Source organism: Schistocerca gregaria, chromosome 6, assembly GCF_023897955.1.
Source record: "Schistocerca gregaria isolate iqSchGreg1 chromosome 6, iqSchGreg1.2, whole genome shotgun sequence".
In the NCBI taxonomy this organism is placed as follows: Eukaryota; Metazoa; Arthropoda; class Insecta; order Orthoptera; family Acrididae; genus Schistocerca; species Schistocerca gregaria.
The window spans coordinates 130,481,303-130,502,836 of NC_064925.1; the positions used below are offsets into that span (position 1 = coordinate 130,481,303).

At 42.1% G+C, this 21,534-nt stretch overlaps 1 protein-coding gene across 1 annotated transcript in view; it reads left to right on the top strand.

The window, feature by feature from the left end:
- The first annotated feature begins 375 nt into the window (after positions 1-375).
- The window catches only part of LOC126278768 (programmed cell death protein 2-like), a 43,535-nt gene continuing 22,376 nt past the window's right edge, over positions 376-21,534 (top strand). The window contains exons 1-2 of the mRNA XM_049979045.1: positions 376-1,133; positions 1,199-1,372. Of these exons, the coding sequence (XP_049835002.1) occupies positions 605-1,133; positions 1,199-1,372 (703 nt within the window). The 5' untranslated portion in view covers positions 376-604. The remainder of the gene's footprint in view (positions 1,134-1,198; positions 1,373-21,534) is intronic.

Genomic DNA, 21,534 nt, shown 5'->3' on the forward strand with positions numbered 1-21,534 from the left:
GGAAGAGAAAAATATTATTCATTTTGAAAGTGACTTTAAAGGATAGTGAGATCCTTTTACTTGTGATACCCCAGCTATTACACTACAAAAGATGAGACAACTCCGTCAATTAGTTTGCCAGTTATGGACTTTTAAACAGTGGATACATTTTTTGGACCCTTCTGTATATGCAACACATTTCTACAGAAAAATCCCTCAAGGGAATAAAACTGCACAAGGCTGCATTAAATTTTCACAGGTTTCAAATATACAGTTCCTCTACAAGGCTAGCAGGAACCTTCAACGAGAATGCTACAAGACTGAACACAAAATGCTCTGCACATGCGTGCGCTGGTCTCTTTGGAGTAGGCTTATTAAATGCTTTGGAGCTAGGTAGAAGAATTTCCTCTGATCATTCGAAACTAGTTGGAACCGCCCCCTGGCTGCAACTCGATCAGCTTTCGCGCAGTCACCAACCACGGGAACTGGGAGATGCCTCCATCGAACGCATTAGCGTGGTTCCAAGGATTGCAACTGTATCTCGAAGGAATCTAGGGACATCTGTCGGATCATTCGGTAGTTCCATAGACGTTAGTACTCAATCCCCCAGACGTGAAATGCGAAGATGTCAGCTTCCAGCGAAGACTCGTGTGAATTGTCCGTAGGTTATGTTGAGACTTGTGTTGATCGTTGGAAACTAGATAGTAGATTCTTCCCGAGCAAAGTTGGTGGATATCCAGCTTGGCTTGATTTTAACATACCAGATGCAGAAGATTTAAAGTGTCGGAAGTGCGGGAATCCCTGTATTTTTCTGTGCCAAGTGTATGCCCCTATTGAGGAGCAGGAAAATTGCTTTCATCGTACAATATTCATATTTTTATGTTTGAGTCCTGACTGTTGCGAAAATAACACCAACGTAAATCTCAAAGTTTTTCGGTGCCAGTTGCCACGGAAAAATGCTTTTTACCCCTATGACCCACCAGTGTACGAAGAGAATTGGTGTAAAGAGATATGTGCGAGTACATATTGTAAACTGTGCATCGTATGTGGATGTAAAAGTACGAGTCATTGTGCAAAGTGCAAAAAAGCTAATTACTGTAGTAGGCAGCACCAAGTTTCGGATTGGAAAGCAGGCCACAAAGAAGTGTGTGAAGGCAAGTAGTAATTCGGAAAAAAATCCTCCGTTTCCTAAAGAGATTAAATTGTTAATGGACACTCTTTTATGCAGAAAGCAACGTAGTAGTCGCAAAGAGCGAATTGTTACTACCAGAATTCGAGTTATTGGTGGGGGCGGAGGCCGGTTCTTCCGATTCAAGTAGTTCGTCGCCCAGCGACGAAGAGAACGGAGAAGAGACCTCTACCTCAGTTGACAAAGTTGAAGCCACCTTCCAAGGCAAGTAACCTGGGAATAGAGTTTTATGTCCAATATAATATGACGGTCATATGTTGTTACACGCTTTTCTTTTTTTTGTGTTTATTACTATCAGAGCGCCTAATGCGTTACTGTCTTTTTCTGTTGCTATACTTTTCTCGCCATCTACGAAGACGGCGTTTCTAACCGTTGGGTCGTGTGCAGAACAGTGTGTGTAAGGGGGGGGGGGGGGGGGGTCAACATTTAATGGGAGGACGAAGAGATTGTCGCTGGAAGCACTCCAGAAGAGTGAAATAAACAAAAACGGGATTACAGAAGCGTCAGATTCCACCTATCACCTTTGACCCATGGTGCCATCAGTGTGGTGGAAATGACCATTCTCAGCGTCTCCAATATGACACTTATGACGTCACTACATAAACACAACAAAAACGAACATGCATATAAATACGAGAGTAACATCTCCCTCCAACAATATAATCTAACTAACGTTCCAAGCGCAGTCAACTATGGGTTTTAAGGTGGCGACAAGGTAAATATAAACATAAAACGCACACCACAATCCTAAACCCCACAAAACGCCAACAAAAAAGGAAACACAGCACAAAATTCCCACATTCCGCTACACTCACAAAATCCACAGGAATCGGTAACTTCCCTTCACCTATATAGGTCAATCACAGCTGAAGATGCCAAAAAACCAAATACCTACAACTTTGATAAAGCAGCACCTCAAAACTCCCACAAAACATCACAACTCGCTTTTTAAATAAATAAAAAAATCTGCCAACAAATAAAAACCACAAAATAAAGAAAACTCTATCACATATTACAATTCAAAAACAACTGCAACAACAAAGATCCTTTGCAACATAATCGCCCTCCCACCCACTCTCCTAAATCCACAACCATTACACACAACTTGCCCGCCCCCCCCCATACCAAACCCCCTCAACTAACCACCCTTGACCCATACATCTTACTCACTGCCCTCAGAAAAATACAACAATGCTCAAGAATACACTCCTGCCAGCAGTACTCATATAAATGAGATAGCAGTTTAGAATAGTGCCTGTTCCCACTCCCTACCAGTTATTTAACCACTCCCCAAAATCCCTCTATTGTATTAGTCATGCCCAGTTTTGTAATTTTTAAACTCTAAACTATGATTTGCAACTATATGATCTAACCCCTCTTTCCCCAAACCCCTGTATGATGAAAAAACATCTGAAACTACACTACTCCCCTCCTCAATATACTCTTCAATTAACTCCACCAATTCCCTCTTAGAGCACCCCCCCCCCCCCACCCCAAACCCTGAAAACACAATCAGTACACCCCCTCCCCCCCCCCAATATAACAACCCCCCCCCCCCACACCCATAAACAACCAGAGACTTACCCCTCCCATCTTTCCTCTTCCCAAGCTGTGATTAGTGTATCTCAACCACCACTCCCAGCACACCCAACTTATCCCTATCCTTCACATACTGAGAACACACTTCGCTACAAAAAGAAAACCAATCTAACACCGTCCTCTCACTCACTCCAGTCTCTTGTGCACCAGAGGGCCAATAACAAAAATAGTAAGTCATCAAAACAATCTCTCTCGTGGCCAACCCAGATTTCTTGAACCAGGTACCACATCTAGTGGAGCGAGGTTGTCCTTTCGACCCCGCCACATGTACCCATCCCTGGTCCGAGACGCCAGAACTCTTGCCAACCTCATATTTTTTCAGCAGACACTAAATTTGACAATCTCTGCTATCAATCCAAACATCTGCAGAAACTTAATCAAAGACATTGTGTCCTCCCCCATCTCTGCCCGCAACCTTGTGCTATTGAACTGGATCGTCATATCCATACCTAACAAAAGCAGCCACCAATAAATTAAATGTCTTACTGCACCACAAACAGCAAACCAATAACACCTATTGAAAATGCAAACACACACAAAAAAATTATAACTCACGAAAACAATTTCAGTCTTTCAGTCACAGACACTGCCAACAACTCCGCTCTACCAAAACAAAAGTTCAAATGAAACTGTTACACCACCACAGGGCACCATCGCACACAGCCACAGGTCAAAGCAGATAGGTGGGATCAGAATCCTCAGTTGACTGATGCACTGCATTTATTAACTGTTAAGGTTAGCAGATGATAATCTACCACAGAGCCAATAACTGCGACAATATTTTGTGATAACTTTCAGTTTAAATTTATTTAATTTTTACTCCTGATGATAGATTCTTAGATCTATAACAATTGAAAAGCTGTAGAGTACTGTTCTAGCAAAGCAGTGCAGCTGACATTTGCAGTGGGTTCTTATATAAAAGTGATGGATAAGATTTAAGTCCATTAGAGTCATAATAATTAATCACCAGTCTATTGCACCAAGCAATAATATCAATACCTCTTTAAAATATGACTAAGACATTGTATGGAAATCATTCAAGAGTGTACGGGTTTGCTCACATTTTGATGAGAAAGTAGAAGACCTCAATGTAGTGTTATGGAAGCTGGTAAAACTGGCATCAGATCTTATTGCAGTATCATAGTGGCAGTTTTTAATGTAAAAGTAAGCCAAAAAGTGGAAAGTTTCAGGTATGATACAGAAATGAGGTCATACATTAGCTATTATTGCAACAACTGTGAATTTCTACAATATGTGATAATGTGATAGTCATTAACTGCTTTAAAATTGCATGTGGTTGCAAGGCGATAATAGATACAAAACTAGAAATAAAAATTTGCATTGGGCAAGAAAGTGGAAATGTAGCAAAAATTTATTTAAGTGTGATTATTTAATTAAGGTACTAAAGCTAAAGTCATGGCAAGTATGCTGCTGTTGAGGAAAAGGAAACCATTTCAAACAAATTGTAATTAAAACATAACAGAATTTGCTGATTAAAACAAAGCTGTTTTAAAATATTGGATGATGATTGGAGGTACATATATACATCTGTACTTTGCAAACCACTGTAAGGTTCATGGCAGGGGATCCTGTCATTGTACCACATTTTAAGACTTCTTCCCATTCCATTTCCATGTGGGGTACAGGAAGAATTACCACTTGAATGTCTCTGTGTACACTGTAATTAGCGTTGTGTTGTCTTGGCTTGTCTTTGAGGTTCCTATGAGAACAATATGTAGGGAGATGTATATTTCTCGATTCCTCACGTAATACCAGTTTTTGAACATTTGTAAGTACAGTTTTCAGGGTTGCCACAAGGTCTGGAAATCAGGGAATGTCAAACATGTCGGGGTAATTTGGGGGGGGGGGGGGTTGGACGATGACACCCAGAGAGGGAGGCTGGAAAAATCTCGTTTTTGTCTCAATAGATGAAATTGTTTGTTTACTGCGGTGTCATCCATTGTCGCTGGTTGGGTGCAGCTGAGTACATGTGCCACTTCCCTACTCCCTCACGACCATTGCTTCTCCCTTTCCTGCCAGTCCCCTCAGCTTGTAGTCAGTGCTACCGCCACTTATTGCCACTAACCTAGCAGCTGCTGACAAGAGGAAGGTAGTTATGAGGAATGGTTTGTTTGGGTCTGATTTTCAGAGATGTTGACACAGCAGCTGAAGACAGTGGTCATGTGTGCACGAGTTGTGTCTGAGTGATTGTGTAACTGCTCTCATTTTCTGACAAAAACTTGCTGGAATTTTGGTTGTGAGAGTTGATTGTCTTTTCTACATGCCTGCCGTGGCTCGGCAATCATCTTTATGGTGAGCTGCTACCTATCCTCATTATTATTGATTCTCAGGGTATTTGAACAAGTTATTTGTTACACGGATTGATCGCTGTGGTCATACTTCATCAACATGCTGTCTGTGGCTTGTGAATAGCTGGCCACATGACCAGATTTCTGTGGCAGGTCAAAACCACAGATCATTTCTGGGGGTATCTGAAATGGATTGGCCCTGATCTGAAGCCATTCACTTCCCACTAACAAGCAGGACCTGCTCGTCAGATGTAGCCTCACTGATCTGCCTGCAGGTCGGGTCTGTTTGTGTGTGGCATAATGCAGCGGATTTGCGTGGTTTATCCATGGACCCACGACTGCAGTGCTCCTGAGCAGGCTATAAGCCTTGGGTGCTGGATTTCAGTGATTGTGACTCTCACTGCAAGTATGCTGCACAGTGTGGCATTTTATAGGAATTTTATCTGTTCAGTACATTTTGGCACTTCGAAAATAGCTTATATGTTAGAAAGTACAGATTATAAGAAGAAGAAAGTTGTCAGTTGCTGGTGGTTTCTACGCTATTTGACATACATTTTTCAAAAGAAAAATCACTCAAAACCTGAAAAATAGTAGATATAATGAACATAGTAGAACCAACATTTTAGTGGCAGTCACCTACAGTTTTGGTTTACACAATTCTTCCCCAACTTATAAACTTCTTTCAAGAGGCCTGCTTTTTTTTCTGAGGTTATTTCTGAAATCAGTGAAGGTATTTTAAACCTGTCTTTTTGACCCCAAAGAATTGCTATTTTTGTCACCAAATGTGTTTTGTTTTATTAAAATAAAATAACATTAGTGGTCTTAATGAAACACACGTACCAGTTGGCTTGCTTTCTCCATCGAAAAACAGTTCATCACAAATGATGTTGATGTTAGTTCTTAAGTTTTTTGCTCTCATCAGGAAATGCATCTGCTTGCAAGCATTTTTAGATATTTCCTTGTTTTCACTGTTGTTTCTTGTACTGTAGCTGCTAAGACAGATTGTCTGCTTACATCTTAACTTACCCTTGAACTCTCATAATTTGGGAAGAAAAATGCTAAAACCTGTCTGGAAATCATAAAAATATCAGGGTATTTCACTTGACAAAACTTGTGGCAACCCTGAGTTTTGCTGGATTGTTGACGTCTACATTCAACATCTACCTGTTCAAGTCTTTGAGCATTTCCATAACCCTCTTCCGCGGGTGTAAGAAACTTTTGTGCTGCCATTATTTGTGATGGTGTGTTTAATATTGCTTGGTTAGGGTATCATACATTTTAGCAACAGGCTTAATCTAGGACTGTTTTGTAAGCAATCTGTGTTAAGTCATTTATAGGTATTATTTGATTTGAATGCACATTGTAATTTTGATTGCACATTGAACGCACATTGTAACGAGATAGAACTGTAATCATGAACTTCTGATACAAGAAGTTAAAAAACAAAAAGTATTCAGCATTCTGTTTCCAGTCACCTGGGGTGACTATTTTCTCTCATATAAAGTGTAAAGTAGTGCATTGTGCCTGTATTTTTTGTTCAACTCTTGTAGCAAATAACCTTATACAAGTCAGTTTCCCCCTGCGGATCCGGGGGTTAGAATAGGCCCGAGATATTCCTGCCTGTCACAAGAGGCGACTAAAAGGAGTCTCACACCTTTTGGCCCTGTGAGTTCAGATCCCATTCTATGGTTTGACCTGCCACTTTCAAAATTCTACAGAAGTGTGGGCCATATGGGGAAGGAGGCCTTACGTGGTGCACGAATGCCCTTAGATTCGGACTCCTGAATCTCTTGTCATGGCTTTGCATCTCCATCTGTGAGCCAACTAATTGTGTGAGGATACTTTACGGGGTATGTCATCTTCTTCTGTTGTCTCCTGTCCTCTTTTGCCCCCATGACAATATTGGATTTCTCTGCACACAATATCCAGCACGGTAGCCAGTCCATTGTGGTGGGGCCATCATGTACCCATTTGGTGGTAGCCCCCCTGACAACACAGGGATTGCACTGCTGATGCCTGAGCTGTAAACTCCCCACATATGCCAAGGAGTAGATGCCTGTCGTCTTGGGGCATCAGGACTCTCGACAACAGCCATCGTGCCAGTTGGCCTTTGCTGTGGCTGGGTGGCGCCTGTGGGGAGAGCCCCTAATCAGAATGGTGGCATCAGTGCGGATGACCTGCAGTGAAGTGGAGTAAGTCATATCTTGCTGGTGATTGTACAGCACCAGCAGTCTCTAAGAAGGGCAAGATAGAATACAGTGCTGACAGGTATGACTCCAAATCGTTTCCCTCCCTTGCTACACAATGAGAGGAATGTAGAGCTACAGAATGGAGAGAGCCATATTTGCCTCAGTTTTTAGTCTGTAGCAGAAATGATGGGACTCTATTTTTTTTCTACTGACAAAGCCTCAGTTTTTCGTTGAACACCTTGAGGATAAGTTTGAAGAAGTGACAGTGCTGTACAAGATGCGAAATGGCGCGGTCTTGATTCAGACAGCATCCCCAGCCCAATCCCGAGCATTACTCGCCTGAAGCTGGGTAATATTCCTGTTTGTCACTCCCCATAAAAGCCTCAACAAGGTCCAGGAGATTATTTTCCATTGTGACCACCTCGAGTAGTCTGAAAACGAGCTCCTCGCCAATTTAGAATGGCAGGGTGTTCATTTCATCTGGCAGGTCTACGGGGGATCCAAAGACAACAGGGTTGCTACCGGGGCCTTCATCTTGGCCTTTGAGGGTGATTCATTGCCTGAAAATGTCAAGGTGATGGTTTACCGCTATGATCTTAAACCATACATCCCTCCCCCTATGCAGTGCTTTAAGTGCTGGAAGTTTGGGCAAATGTCTCCCCACTGCACTTCCAGCACCACATGTTGAGACTACGAACATCTACTGCAACCAGATACTCCATGTGCGCCACCTCCCACTTTCATCAGCTGTGGAGAGCACCACTTCCCCTGCTTGCCAGACTGCCCAGTACTCACAAAAGAGTGGAAAATTATAGATTACAAGACCCTGGACCTGTTGATTTACACGGAGGCTAAACGTAAATTCGAAAGATGACACCCCATTTGGGTGGCTTCAACATACGCTGCAGCTACGTCACCATCGCCATCCCAAGTGCCTCTAATACATCTGCCCCTTGGTGGTAGGGGGCAAATCTTCCTCTGTTGCTCCCAGAGCACCTACTTTGGTCCCCCCAAATGCAGGAGACACCAGTCCCCTCCCCCCCTGCCAGAGAAGCAACAGCCTCCTCCGGCTCCTCTCATGCGGAAGGGGTCCCTTGGGGCCCTCTCTTCCAAGGTCTCCACTAATGCCATGGCAGACACTCGCCAGTGGCTCAAGGAGCCAAACACTGCTGGACGTAGAGTTTCATGGTCTTCCTCCACGCCTGAAGTTGCTTTGGAGAAATCTTCCCAGCAAGCCCCTAAAGAGAAGTGAGAGAGCAAGCAAACTAAGAAGTAGTCTGTTAAGAAACAGGACCCTCTGATGGCTCCAAAACTACCACCTTCTATCAGTTCTGCACTTGAGGATGCAGTGGAGATCTTAGTGTCCCCTGCAGACCTGGATCTCACTGATGCCTCATCCACCATAGAAATGGCTACAAATAATCAATGGCAGCAGGTGACCCTGAGGCACAACCTGCCTTCTTGCGCGCTTCATGCCTTCCCGGCCTCACAGTAACGTCATCCTCCAGTGGAATTGCAGCAGTTTTTCCACCACCTGGCTGAGCAATGGCAACTGTTAAGCTTTTCACCTGCTTTCTTCATTGCCCTCCAGGAAACCTGGTTCCCAGCAATGCGGACCCCTCCCCACCGTGGCTGTAAGGGATATTACAGGAACCGTAGCAACCATAATAGTGTGTTAGTTTCAGTTTGCGTCTATGTCCTGAACTGAGTATGCAGTGAAACTGTGACCCTTCAAACCCCTCTTGAAGCTGTGGCTGTCAGGATATGGACGATGCAGGAAATGACTGTCTGCAATGTATATCTTCCTCCAGATGATGCAGTACCCTTGAACGCATTGGCTGCACTTATTGATCATCTCTCTAAACCTTTCCTACTTTTGGAGATTTTAATGCTCTGAACCCCTTGTGGGGTGGCACAGTTCTTACTGGCTGAGGCAGATATGTCGAAAATTTACTGTCACAACTCGACCTGTGCCTCTTAAATACTGGGGCCGCCACAAATTTCAATGGGGCACATGGCACATATTCGGCCATTGATCTCTTGGTTTGCAGTCCTGGCCTTCTCCCATCTATCCACTGGAGAGCACATGACGACCTGTATGGTAGTGACCACTTCCCCACCTTCCTGTCACTGCGTCAGCAGCAGGCCCACAGATGCTTGCCCAGATGGGCTTTAAACAAGGCAGACTGGGAAACTTTCACCTCTGCTGTCACTGTTGAATCTCCCCCACATGGTAACATTGATGTGGTGGTTGAGCAGGAAACTGCAACAATCGTTCCTGCAGTGTAAAGTGCTATCCCTCATTTTTTAGGGTGTCCCTGGCAAAAGACAGTCCCTTGGTGGTCATCGGAAGTCGCTGAGGCAATTGAGGAGTGTTGGCGAGCTCTACAGCAGCATAAGCAGCACCCTTCCTTGGAGCACCTCATAGCCTTTAAACGGCTCCATGTCCACCTTTGCCAGCTTATCAAAAGGCGAAAACAGGAGTGTTGGAAGAGGTACGTGTTGACAATTGGGTGCCATATGTTACCTTCTCAAGACTGGGCAAAGATCAAATGAGTTTTTGGGTGCCAGACCCCAAAGGTGCCCCTGGTGTTAACGTAAATGGCATGTTATCTACCAATGCAAACGTGATTGCCGAGCACTTTGCTGAGCTCTATGCTCACACCTCTGTGTTGCAGAATTTCCCCCAGCCTTTCGCACTCTCATACGGCGGATGGAAGAGAGAGTCCTCTTGTTCACTAAACACCACAGTGAACCCTATAATGCCCCATTTACGCAGTGGGACCTCCTCAGTGCCCTTGCACATTGCCCTGACACAGCTCCTGGGCCCGATCGGACCCACAGTCAGATGATTATCATCTCTCGTCTGACTACAAGCGACATCTCCTCATGACCTTCAACTGGATCTGGTGCGATTGCATTTTTCGATCACACTGGTGGGAGAGCACCATCATACCATTGCTCAGATCCAAAAACCCACTCGATGTGGATAACTATTGGCCCATCAGCCTCACCAACATTCTTTGTAAGCTGCCGGAATGTAAGGTGTGTCGGCATTTAGGTTGGGTCATGGAGTTACGTGGCCTACTGGCTCTGTGCCAGGGTGGCTTCCACCTGGGCCGCTCTACACTGATGATCTTGTGCCCTCAAGTCTGCCACCCGAACAGCCTTTACCAGATGCCAATACCTTGTTGCCGTCGTTTTCGATTTACGAAAAGCGTATGACACCACCTGGTGACATCATATCCTTGGCACATAATATGACTGGGGTATCCAAGGCTTGCTCCCGATTTTTATCTAGAATTTCCTGTCGCTTCATACTTCCAAGTTGGTGCCTCCCATAGTTCCCCATATCCAGGAGAATGGGGTCCCATAGGGCTCTGTATTAAGTGTATATCTATTTTTAGTGGCCATTAATGGTCTAGCAGCAGCTGTAGGGCTGTCCATCTCACCCTCTCTGTATGCAGACAACTTCTGCATTTCTTACTGCTCCACCAGCACTGGTGTTGCTGAGTGTCACTTACAGGGAGCCATCCACAAGGCACAGTCATGAGCTCTAGCCCACAGCTTTCAGTTTTGGGAGCAAAGTCATGTGTTTTGCACTTCTGTTGGCATCATTCCGTTCATCAGGATCCAGAACTTTACCTTACTGATGATTCCCTCATTGTAGTGGAGACGTATCGAGTTTTAGGACTGGTTTTCGACGCCCAATTGACTTGGCTTCCTCACCGTCGTCAGCTTAAGTGGAAGTGCTGGCAGCACCTCCATGCCTTCCACTGCCTGAGTAACACCAACTGGGATGCAGATCACTCTGCACTTCTGCAGCCCTTGTTCAATCCCACCTTGACTATGGTTTGGCAGTGTCCTCAGCATTGTGTTTACTCTACCCAGTGCACCACTGTGGTGTTAGACTAGCAATGGGAGCTTTTAGGCCGAGTCCGGTGACCAGCGTCCTTGCGGAAGTTGGAGTTCCTCCATTGCAGGTCAGGTGTGCTCAACTGCTTACAAGTTACGTTGCACACATTCATAGTTCTCGTCCGCATCCAAATTACCATCTCCTTTTCCCACCCACGACGCTTTATCTCCCACATCAGCGGCCCAGGTCAGGAATTACAATTACAATTGCAGTTCACGTCCGATTCCTTCTATGTTAGCTGGAGTCCTTGCCTTTACCACTTATACTCGAAGTCCAATTGCATACACCTCCGTGGTGTACACCTAGCCCGCGGCTTTACCTGGACCTTTCACATGGCCCAAAGGACTCAGTTTACCCCGTGGCTCTCCGCTGTCACTTCAGCTCAATTCTTTGTGTGCCGAGGCCAAGAAGTGATTAACACTGTCGGCTCGATGTCTGGTGGTCACGTTGACTTTGTGTATGTCCATGGAGGACATATTGAACAGCATTCCTTACCCGATGGCTGCAGTGTTTTCACTGCAGAGCTGGTGGCCATATCTTGTGCTCTTGAGCACATCCGTTCATGCCCTGGGGAGTTGTTTCTTCTGTGTACTGACTCCTTGAGCAGCCTACAAGCTATCAACCAGTGTTACCCGCGTCGTCCATTGGTAGCGACCACCCAAGAGTCCATGTAAGCGCTGGTGCAGTGGTGTTTGTGTAGACCCCAGGACACACTGGAATCCCAGGCAACGAACTTGCTGACAGGCTGGCCAAACAGGTTACACGGAAACCGCTTATGGAGATCAGCATTCCAATAACTGATCTGCATTTGTTTTTACGTCGCCAGGTTTTTCGGCTTTGGGAGATGGAATGGCATAGTCTCAGTACGCACAACAAACTGTGCCATTAAGGAGACTACAAATGTGTGGCAGTTCTCCATGTAGGCCTCTCGCAGAGACTCTGTGGTTCTCTGCTGGCTCCACAGTGGCAACACTTGGGTGACCCACGGCTACCTCCTGCACTCTGAAGTCCTGCCTCAGTGTTGATGCCCCGGTTGATAGTGGCCCATATTCTGGTGCACTGTCCCACTTCGACTGCCGTGCATCAAAATCTTTGGTTACCGGACTCATTGCTGCTAATTTTATCTGACAATGCCTCTTTGGCTGATTTGGTTTTACGCTTTATTCGTGAGGGTGGGTTTTGTCATTTGATCTAAATTGTAACACATGTCCTTTGTCCCTCTGTGTCCTCCACCCTAGTGCTTTTAGGGTAGAGGTTTTAATGTGTTGCAGAGTGACTGGCTTCTCCTTTTTATTCTCATGGGCAGCCAGCCATGGTAATCTGCTTTGTTCTTTTAATCTCTTCTACATGTTTCTTGCTTTTCTGTGGTTTTCTTCTCCCCTTTTTTCCATTTAAGTGTTTGTTGCCCTTCCAACATTCTTGTGGTTTTTCCTTTCTCTCAATTTTGTGTTGTCAGTCTTGCTTGTTGTATTCTCACTCTTGTGGCATTGTTTTATTTGGAACAAGGGATCAATGACCTAGCTGTTTGGTCCCTTCCCCCCCTCTTTTAAACCAACCAACTAACACATCAGTTGCTGACTCGTCACACAGTAATTTGGTATGATCCTCCATGGGGTTCAGAGGTATTTCAAGCTGTCTAATCTTTGAAGCCATGGAACCTCTTGACCCACTGTGGTCAGGGCATATATTCCGCATCGGTTGCACCTAAAGCTAGAGTTGGCTGTTCCTTTGTGTTTCAGAATCCTCCCACTACATGTTTAAACAGATACACAGCTGTCAACTTTCTGCCCTTGAACTGTCTGGCCCATCCTATCAGAGTGACATATTATGTGATAGTCCTCCATTTTAGAAAGCACTAGCTTCATGTTCTTGGTACCTTGGAGATATCTAAAGACAGGCCAGGACTTGTACTTAATTGAGCAGAAAAGAAGGTTCCTGTCACTTGAGGATAGGATATGATCTTTCATAGCTTCTTGATCTTCTGGTTTTGGACTAATGAGCAATCATAGAGATTGCGTTAAAGTCTTTCTTATTGAATTTGTTGAGAACTTACCCCACACAGTTTGTCAGATCTATCCACAGGAAACATCCATTGTAATTCCTAGTAATCAGATACCTAAACAGTTAGTGGATTACCAGAGGCGCTCAGTTTGAATTATTAACTTGTTTCTTCTTGAAGATATTTTTCTTTTGTTGGTTGTGACTAAGAATAACTATACCATTCACACAAACAGCACTTATTAAAATGTCTATATTCAACAGTTTTCTGGCTAATTTCAGGTTTCAACAGTGGCCATATTCCTTCAATCCATATACTGCCATTTTTAGTCTTCTAATACCAGTGTCTGTCACTGTCTTCATAACTGGCACTATTTCCGAAACTTTCACATAGATGCCTTCATCTAAGTCACTGTGTAAGAAAACTGTGACAACAGCTAGGTGATCAGTGTCTAGGTCATGTTCATAAGCCATAGCAAATAAAATACATTGAGTTTTACCCTGTAACTGGAACACATATTTCATCATAGTTGAGGCTTTGTTTCTAAGGATGATATTTTATTATTAGCTCTGCTCTATTATGTAAAATGCGGCCTTTCAGATCTTTCTTAGTTTTAAAGATGCATTTTGCATTTGTTGGTTTCTTGCCCGAAGGTAAACAGGGAGAGTCGCAAGTGTGGTTCTCTTTGTGGGATTGCAGTGTGGAATTTTATTGCCTTCAGCCAATTTTCAGTGTTGTCTGACATCACTGCTTCTTCCAGTGAGCAAGGTTCAGAATCAGCTGACTGTTTAGATGGACAAGTAATAAAGTTATACAGACTTTTTGCATTGAAATTCTTGACTTTTGTACTGGCTTGTGTTGTTGCAGTTGTTCATTATCATTTGCATCATCTGGACTAGATACCTCAATGCAGCTAGTATTCATTGAGCTAGGCCTGTAACTTGATGAAGTAGTCTCAAGCTCAGGATCTATTTCTTGTAGTGGGTGTGGGATGGACAATCAACTTGGTTCGTGTAATTCAGTTTTTTTAGAAGTACCTTAATAAAGAACATCATCCCTGTTTTTTCTCATTCTTCTGCAGATTGATTAAATTTGATTCTTCACAGTATCCTACCAATGCACACTCAGTACTACATCTGTTCCAACTTTGCCAGCTGATTTCCCGGAATGTGAACAGATGCAGTGCTTCAAAACATTTTGAGATGTCAAAGATTCAGCTTCTTTATTGTCCAAGGTATAGTACTTCTGTCCACAACTTATTTGGCAAAATTTCAAGCTGCTGTCCTACTGATGAACAATTTTCAGGTCAGGTTGTCAGATGTCTTTAATAACCCTGTTTGTCAGAAGAGGACAGAGGCTTCATAGTCTTGCTTTAGCTTGTCCCATGCTTCTTTAGCTGTACTGGTATCTTGCAGGTGAAACATATATTCAAGGATGGACAGAGAGTAGAACTTAAGCTCTTTTTGTGTACACTTCAGTTACATTTGTATTTTGCCATTAACTCCATCTCACAACAGTTTGTGTTCTAGGTAAGTTCAAACAGCAAACTGCCACATGCTATAGTTTTCTCTTCCCATCAGATTTTTAATTGGAGGCAGAAAAACCATTCTGATAACAATATAGCTGCTCCAAACTGTCACTCAGTATGCTTGTTCCTATTGGCCACTGGTCCCATCGACTATTATGATGAAGTACTTCAATTTTGTGTACAAATAAATTGTTACAATGAAAATGTGATTAGAGAAACAATACAGGCATGATGAAAATAATAAAACAACTTCTTTCATTATTAAAGATGACACTGTAACGAGAGAAAATAGTGCAAACATTCATTCAGAGTTTTTTAAATGTTTGTAAACTTCTGAAGATGAATCAGAAACATGGATAAAGAATTATGGAAGTAATTTCATTTTGGAAGTATTGTCAGATAAAACGATGAGCAATATGAGCTGTGAAGACAACGTGTCTGGAGAATGTGTTTCAAATCATTAAAGTGAGAGGCTTATTAATGCAGAAGGAAATTCGACAAAATGTGAATCATGCTATAATTTTTCTTCTTCACGAAAGATGTCACAGAGAACAGTTAACGATTTATGTCAATCTCTTCTCCATATACATATGTATAAATTAAAAGACAGAATTGTTGGCAAGCTCTTACCATTGGGAGCCGAAATATGTAGTGCCATCGATAGACAAATAAAAAAGTGTTACACTGCGTGATTTTCTTTACTAGTAGTTCTGTCATTGGAGTGGATAGAGAGAGATGATAGGGGCTGGTTTAAAAGGATACAAGGAAGGGCAGGTCACTCAGTCCACAGGGTAAGGACAGACCCCACCCCTTGTAGCAGGGTGAGATAAAGATGGAGGGGGAATGTCAGAGAGTGGAGATAAGAGATAATTCCTTGGTGACCACTTTACCTGTTTGTCCAGGGATAAGAACAGAGTGAGAAGTAAAGAAAGATTAAGAGGAATAGAGATGAATAGTGCAATTAAGAATTAGGGCAGAGGGAGGGTGTTCAAACTTTCCATTGATGACAGAACTGTGGGAACAGTCAAATGGTAAATTGAAAGTAAGAGTGAGTTCATTTCAGACTGCAGTCAAATGATCTTAAATTTTAATTTAATATAAAATTATTAAAATGAAGTGGAAGATTATTTAATAGTGGTCTGAGCCAAATTAATTTTTACTCTCAACAAGGGGGGGGGGGGGGGGGTGGATGTCAGTGAAGAGGGTTGGAATGCGAGGACATGTTGCAGGGTAAGTCCCCATATCCAGAGTTTGGGAGAAACTAGTATTGGATGGGAGCATACAAATGTTGTGTATCATGTAGCAGTAGCAGCTACTCAGGTGCTTTGAGACATTGTGCAGAACAACTGGGGACTGTATGTGACCAAGACAGAATAGTTCTCCTTTTATGTGATCAACCAGCTTAATGACTCTCATGCATACATTAAATGGTGTGCAGTGGACACAGTTTGTCTGATAGACAATATGTGTTGTTTCACAAGTTAACATGCGTTTGGTATTGTGGGATCTTAAAAGTGGTGGGGCAGGAGTTGGTTGTAGCGTGCAGATGTCCAGGGCAAGTTTCACATTCAGAATGATTTGAAACATATCAATATCCTCTTGTGGTCAGATTAATTTTTACTGTGAATCCAACACTTACGTTGTTGATGAACACAACTCAAATGCATTGGCATACTCTGGGAAAAATTAGAATGTCAAGCTCAAATTTACAGCATACTGTTGGACATAACACACTGTTACAGTAAGCAGCATTTTCAGGGATGCATGTGCATATACCGACACTGACCTACGTGCCTCTACTGTGGTCTTGAACTTTGGCAATCTGTCAAACTCACCTATAGGGCAACTGCTGCGATGTAAAACTGTAAAACTGAAGTGATATCAGGTGTTCCCCAGGGAAGCGTCCTGGGACCTCTACTGTTCCTGATCTATATAAATGACCTGGGTGACAATCTGAGCAGTTCTCTTAGACTGTTCGCAGATGATGCTGTAATTTACCGTCTAGTAAGGTCATCTGAAGACCAGTATCAGTTGCAAAGCGATTTAGAAAAGTTGTGTCAGGTGGCAGTTGACGCTAAATAACGAAAAGTGTGAGATGATCCACACGAGTTCCAAAAGAAATCCATTGGAATTCGATTACTCGATAAATAGTACAATTCTCAAGGCTGTCAATTCAACTAAGTACCTGGGTGTTAAAATTACGAACAACTTCAGTTGGAAGGACCACATAGATAATATTGTCGGGAAGGCGAGCCAAACGTTGCGTTTCATTGGCAGGACACTTAGAAGATGCAACAAGTCCACTAAAGAGACAGCTTACACTACACTCGTTTGTCCTCTGTTAGAATATTGCTACGCGGTGTGGGATCCTTACCAGGTGGGATTGACGGAGGACATCGAAAGGGTGCAAAAAAGGGCAGCTCGTTTTGTATTATCACGTTATAGGGGAGAGAGTGTGGCAGATATGATACACGAGTTGGGATGGAAGTCATTACAGCATAGACGTTTTTCGTCGCGGCGAGACCTTTTTACGAAATTTCACACCAACTTTCTCTTCCGAATGCGAAAATATTTTGTTGAGCCCAACCTACATAGGTAGGAATGATCATCAAAATAAAATAAGAGAAATCAGAGCTCGAACAGAAAGGTTTAGGTGTTCGTTTTTCCCGCTCGCTGTTCGGGAGTGGAATAGTAGAGATAGTATGATTGTGGTTTGATGAACCCTCTGCCAAGCACTTAAATGTGAATTGCAGAGTAGTCATGTAGATGTAGATGTAGATCCAACATGTGGATTCTGTCTACTTAAGTTTCCAGCATAAGCACATTCTGGGAATTTTAATACAATCACAAATAAAGAGAAACTAATTCTTGTTGGTTGTACATTCGTAATTACATTGAAACAAAATCAAAAATGATGCTTTTCAGAATTTACAGAAATTGCTCGAATGAGAGTGGCACAAAGGCCACACGTGGAACTTCACTCACATAAGATTTTCTTTTATAAGTACCACTCCACAGATAATCTATGTTGGGGGATATGCAGTTAATGCTCTTTGCCACATGAGACTTATCACATTTTGGCAGGACTGTTTAATGACTCTTTACACACGCCATAATCTTTACTGATTAACTGCTTGCATCTAAGTCTCAGCAGTTTGTAACCAGCAGAAATATGCTGAAAACACAGTCTTAAATATCACTGCCTGTGTGACTTTACGTAGACAACATTACGAGCACAGTATGTGCACAAACAAAACTCATTGTGCAACCATGACAGAGTGACACTTGGCACATGTCTATCTGGTCCAGATGCCAAGCTGCATCTAACAATCGTGTATCATCCCACTTTCCTGATTCTTGCTGGCCATAACATCAGTTACAAAATATTAATTCTGCTTGTATTTGTATCATTATCCACGATTTACTGACATGATATCAAATTCTAAGCTTTACTAACTAAAACAGCAAATTCTCTAGTTTCTGCTACAATGAAATGTAAGGTGGACTATTTTTCCTTTGGGCTGGGCCCACCTAGGGACACAGGAACGTAAATGAAGGAATGTCTGTCCCTGTAAACTGCATCTTAACTTTTGCTTCAGTTACTTTTTCTGTGTCCCTGCATTTACTCTCCCACTTTCCAGACCCCACCGCCTTCGCTTGCCATGCTGACTGGCAGTACTTAAGGCTGCCGCCTCTGGTACTCCCAAATGTGCTCTCTGGCCTCCTCCTCACTCCAACCTCCTCCTGAGTTAATTCTGATAGTCTTACTGAATTAAAACTCAAATATCTCCATATATACTTGGATCGTAAATCAGTTTTCACCATTCTTAGTGTAATAAAAAATGCTACATCAATTAATGTTTTTCTTCTAATTATTTTCTTAATTATCATGTGTAATTGTTTAATTTGTTAATCATTGCCTTATGCAATCACTGTGTTATGACTGCACACTGCTACGTCTCTACCTGCACGGCTAAGAACCCTTGGATCAGGATAATGGTTTGGAAATGTCACAGGGTTTGGCTAGGGTGTTACGGAGGTCAGATAACTGATGAAAGGTGGCAACAGGTGCTTTGGGGAAGATAGGAGATAGAGGACCTCACCTCTTTTCAAGACTTGACTTGTGAAAGTCATAGCATAAATGGAATAAATTATTGAGGTACTCAGGGTCTGGGTGGTACTTGGTTGACTAGGGGTGGAAATATATTACATGTATTTATATACATACAAAGTAATCAAGAAATAATTACCATAATCGTAATTTAAGTAGATTAGCCATAGTCATAATTTGTTGTTAACAACTATGCAGAAGTATCCAGTAATGCTCACCCCTGGGTGTTAATGTATTACTAGTCATTCCACATACCTGAACGTTCTGCTTCATGATATGCATTATTGACCCCCCTGCATATCGCTCACGTAGGCATTATGAGGATATTTTTGGAATAATTACAGCTTGCACAGAGGCATTCAGTCAGTCATTCTCCCCACACTCCATACATGAATGGAATGGGAAGCAACCCTAATAAGTGTTACAATGGGAAGTACCTTCTGCATACACTTCATGGTGGTTTGCAGAGTATAGATGTAGATCTATAACTAGTAGTAGTAGTAGTAGTAGTAGTAGTAGTAGTAGTTTATTTGTTCATTAATAATGTTCTACAATGATATTATATCCAGCAAGTTCATACAATTTTTAGGTAGCTACACAATTTGCTTATACATTAGCATCACATATAGAAATTCAAGAACATTTTTTTAACCTTTTCACTCTTGTGGAAAAGTTAACTCATGTTCTGCTGCTCCCCAAGTGCTATGGACATGTTTCAGTGCATACACCTGATGTTTTAACAAACACAACTGAATTTCTGCACCATTCTTTCAGTAGCTGTTCAGAGTTCAGCTGCATAGTTTGCATGTGCATCTGCTGCTGTGATCACTTGTTGCAGATTTTGACTTCACCTTGTGTGTTTTCATCAGACTTAATTTTGCATTCTTTTGCCCATGAGAGAAATGTCAGATTACCATGCGCTAATAGAAATATCCTGGAGACAGTGGGTGTGAATTTTCACATGTCTGTAGCAGTGATTATCTTCAGCAGAATCTGGAATTATTAGTTCTCAGCATTCTGTGCACATCAGCTGGTACAGCACACCAGTTTGATGCTTCTGCAAGAGGTGCTATCGACAGTTGTTCAGAATCTGAATTAGAAAGTGACAGCAAAATGTTTTGGGTAAGAGCATCCCTTAGTGACACTTTTGATTGGAAACAAACAAATTTCCAACCATTAAAGTATGTGTTTGATGACTTGACTTTAGGACATAAATGTCAAGTGGTTAATGTCACAAGCATTCTGTCAGTTTTAGGATTCTGTACCTCTGTCGGTAAAAATAGAACCCTTATAAGTTCACTTTGTTGTATGTCTGCATGTCTGTCAAGAACCATTTTTCTCAGGAGTGGTAGACGTATCAACTTGAAATTTACATCACATACTGGTATATATTCCCTTAGCGGGTAAAAAAATGAGTTTCTAAGGCAATCCAATAAAAAGCTACAGCTGTCTATATTCCCTTAGCAGGTAAAAAGATATGAGCTGCCAAGTCAATCCAATCAAGATACAGCCATTTATGCCACATGTTTTGATACTCACAAGCTTTCGCCAAAACCTATAGGTACTTCCCTATGACCTACAATCATAAAATTTGGCAATAAGCAAGGATTCATAGCATAAATAAAGGAAGAATACAGAAACTGTGTATGTGTAATTATCACAGAAAATTATACATATTTTTTGTCCTTTGTTATCTGACTGTCTGTCCGTCCCTGTTTTAAGATCCCATTTTCTCAGGAATTACAATAGCAAATGCTACGTTACACAAAAAATTTAAACTTAAAATTAAAACATTCTTGAATGTCTTGGAACTTCCGGGGCTGGTAACTTGCTGGTATCAATATCGATAACAGGCAAAAATTGTCAAGATCATCAATTCCTGGGATTGACGATCAATCTATACAAACAATTGCATTTGTGTGGATTCCTCAGAGTGCAAGTCCTACTCGCATTTGACCAATTTTATTTTGACGTTTCTGTCAGAAGAGCTGTTGCTGTTTATAGCAGATGAAATGATTTGATTTTATGTATACACCAGGACAAATACTCCAGAATGTGTTCATCCCAACTGTCAAAATGGAAAGATACTGCATTTGAGGAACTTCATTGTTTTGTTGCTATTTGATTAGTTAAGTTTATAAAAAAAACTGGAACTAACTGGTGATCACATTGGTCCAGTTTACAGTGAAATTATGTCCTGAAATCATTTTATTTTACTTTTGAGAATGCTGCAATTTAATGACAACTCTGTGGGTACTGGAGGTGACTGTTTAAAATTTGTGATATAGTTGATAAAGTTAATAAGACGTTTCACAGTACATTTATCTCACATCAGAAACTTTGCTTGATGAGTCTCATATTGTAGAAATGTTGATTATCTCTTAAAGAATTTATTCTATCCAAGCAATGTTGATTCAGAGTAAACACATTTGTGCTCTATGATTGTCAGACTGGTAATAATTTGAATTTCATTGTATATGCATAAGCAACAACAGAAATTGGGTTCTACAACTCAGGGAAAAGTGGCAATATAGGGGTTACACTTATGAGACTATAGATGAAACAGGACATAGCTTTGTGTGTCAAATTGGTATTCCAGCCCAGACCTATTCCTTTGGTTTTACAGCCACGGAACAACAGCATGTGGCTACAAATAGATGCAGCCTGCCAAAATTACAGAGGAAATTGGAACAAGGAGAATTTAGGTTTGTCAAC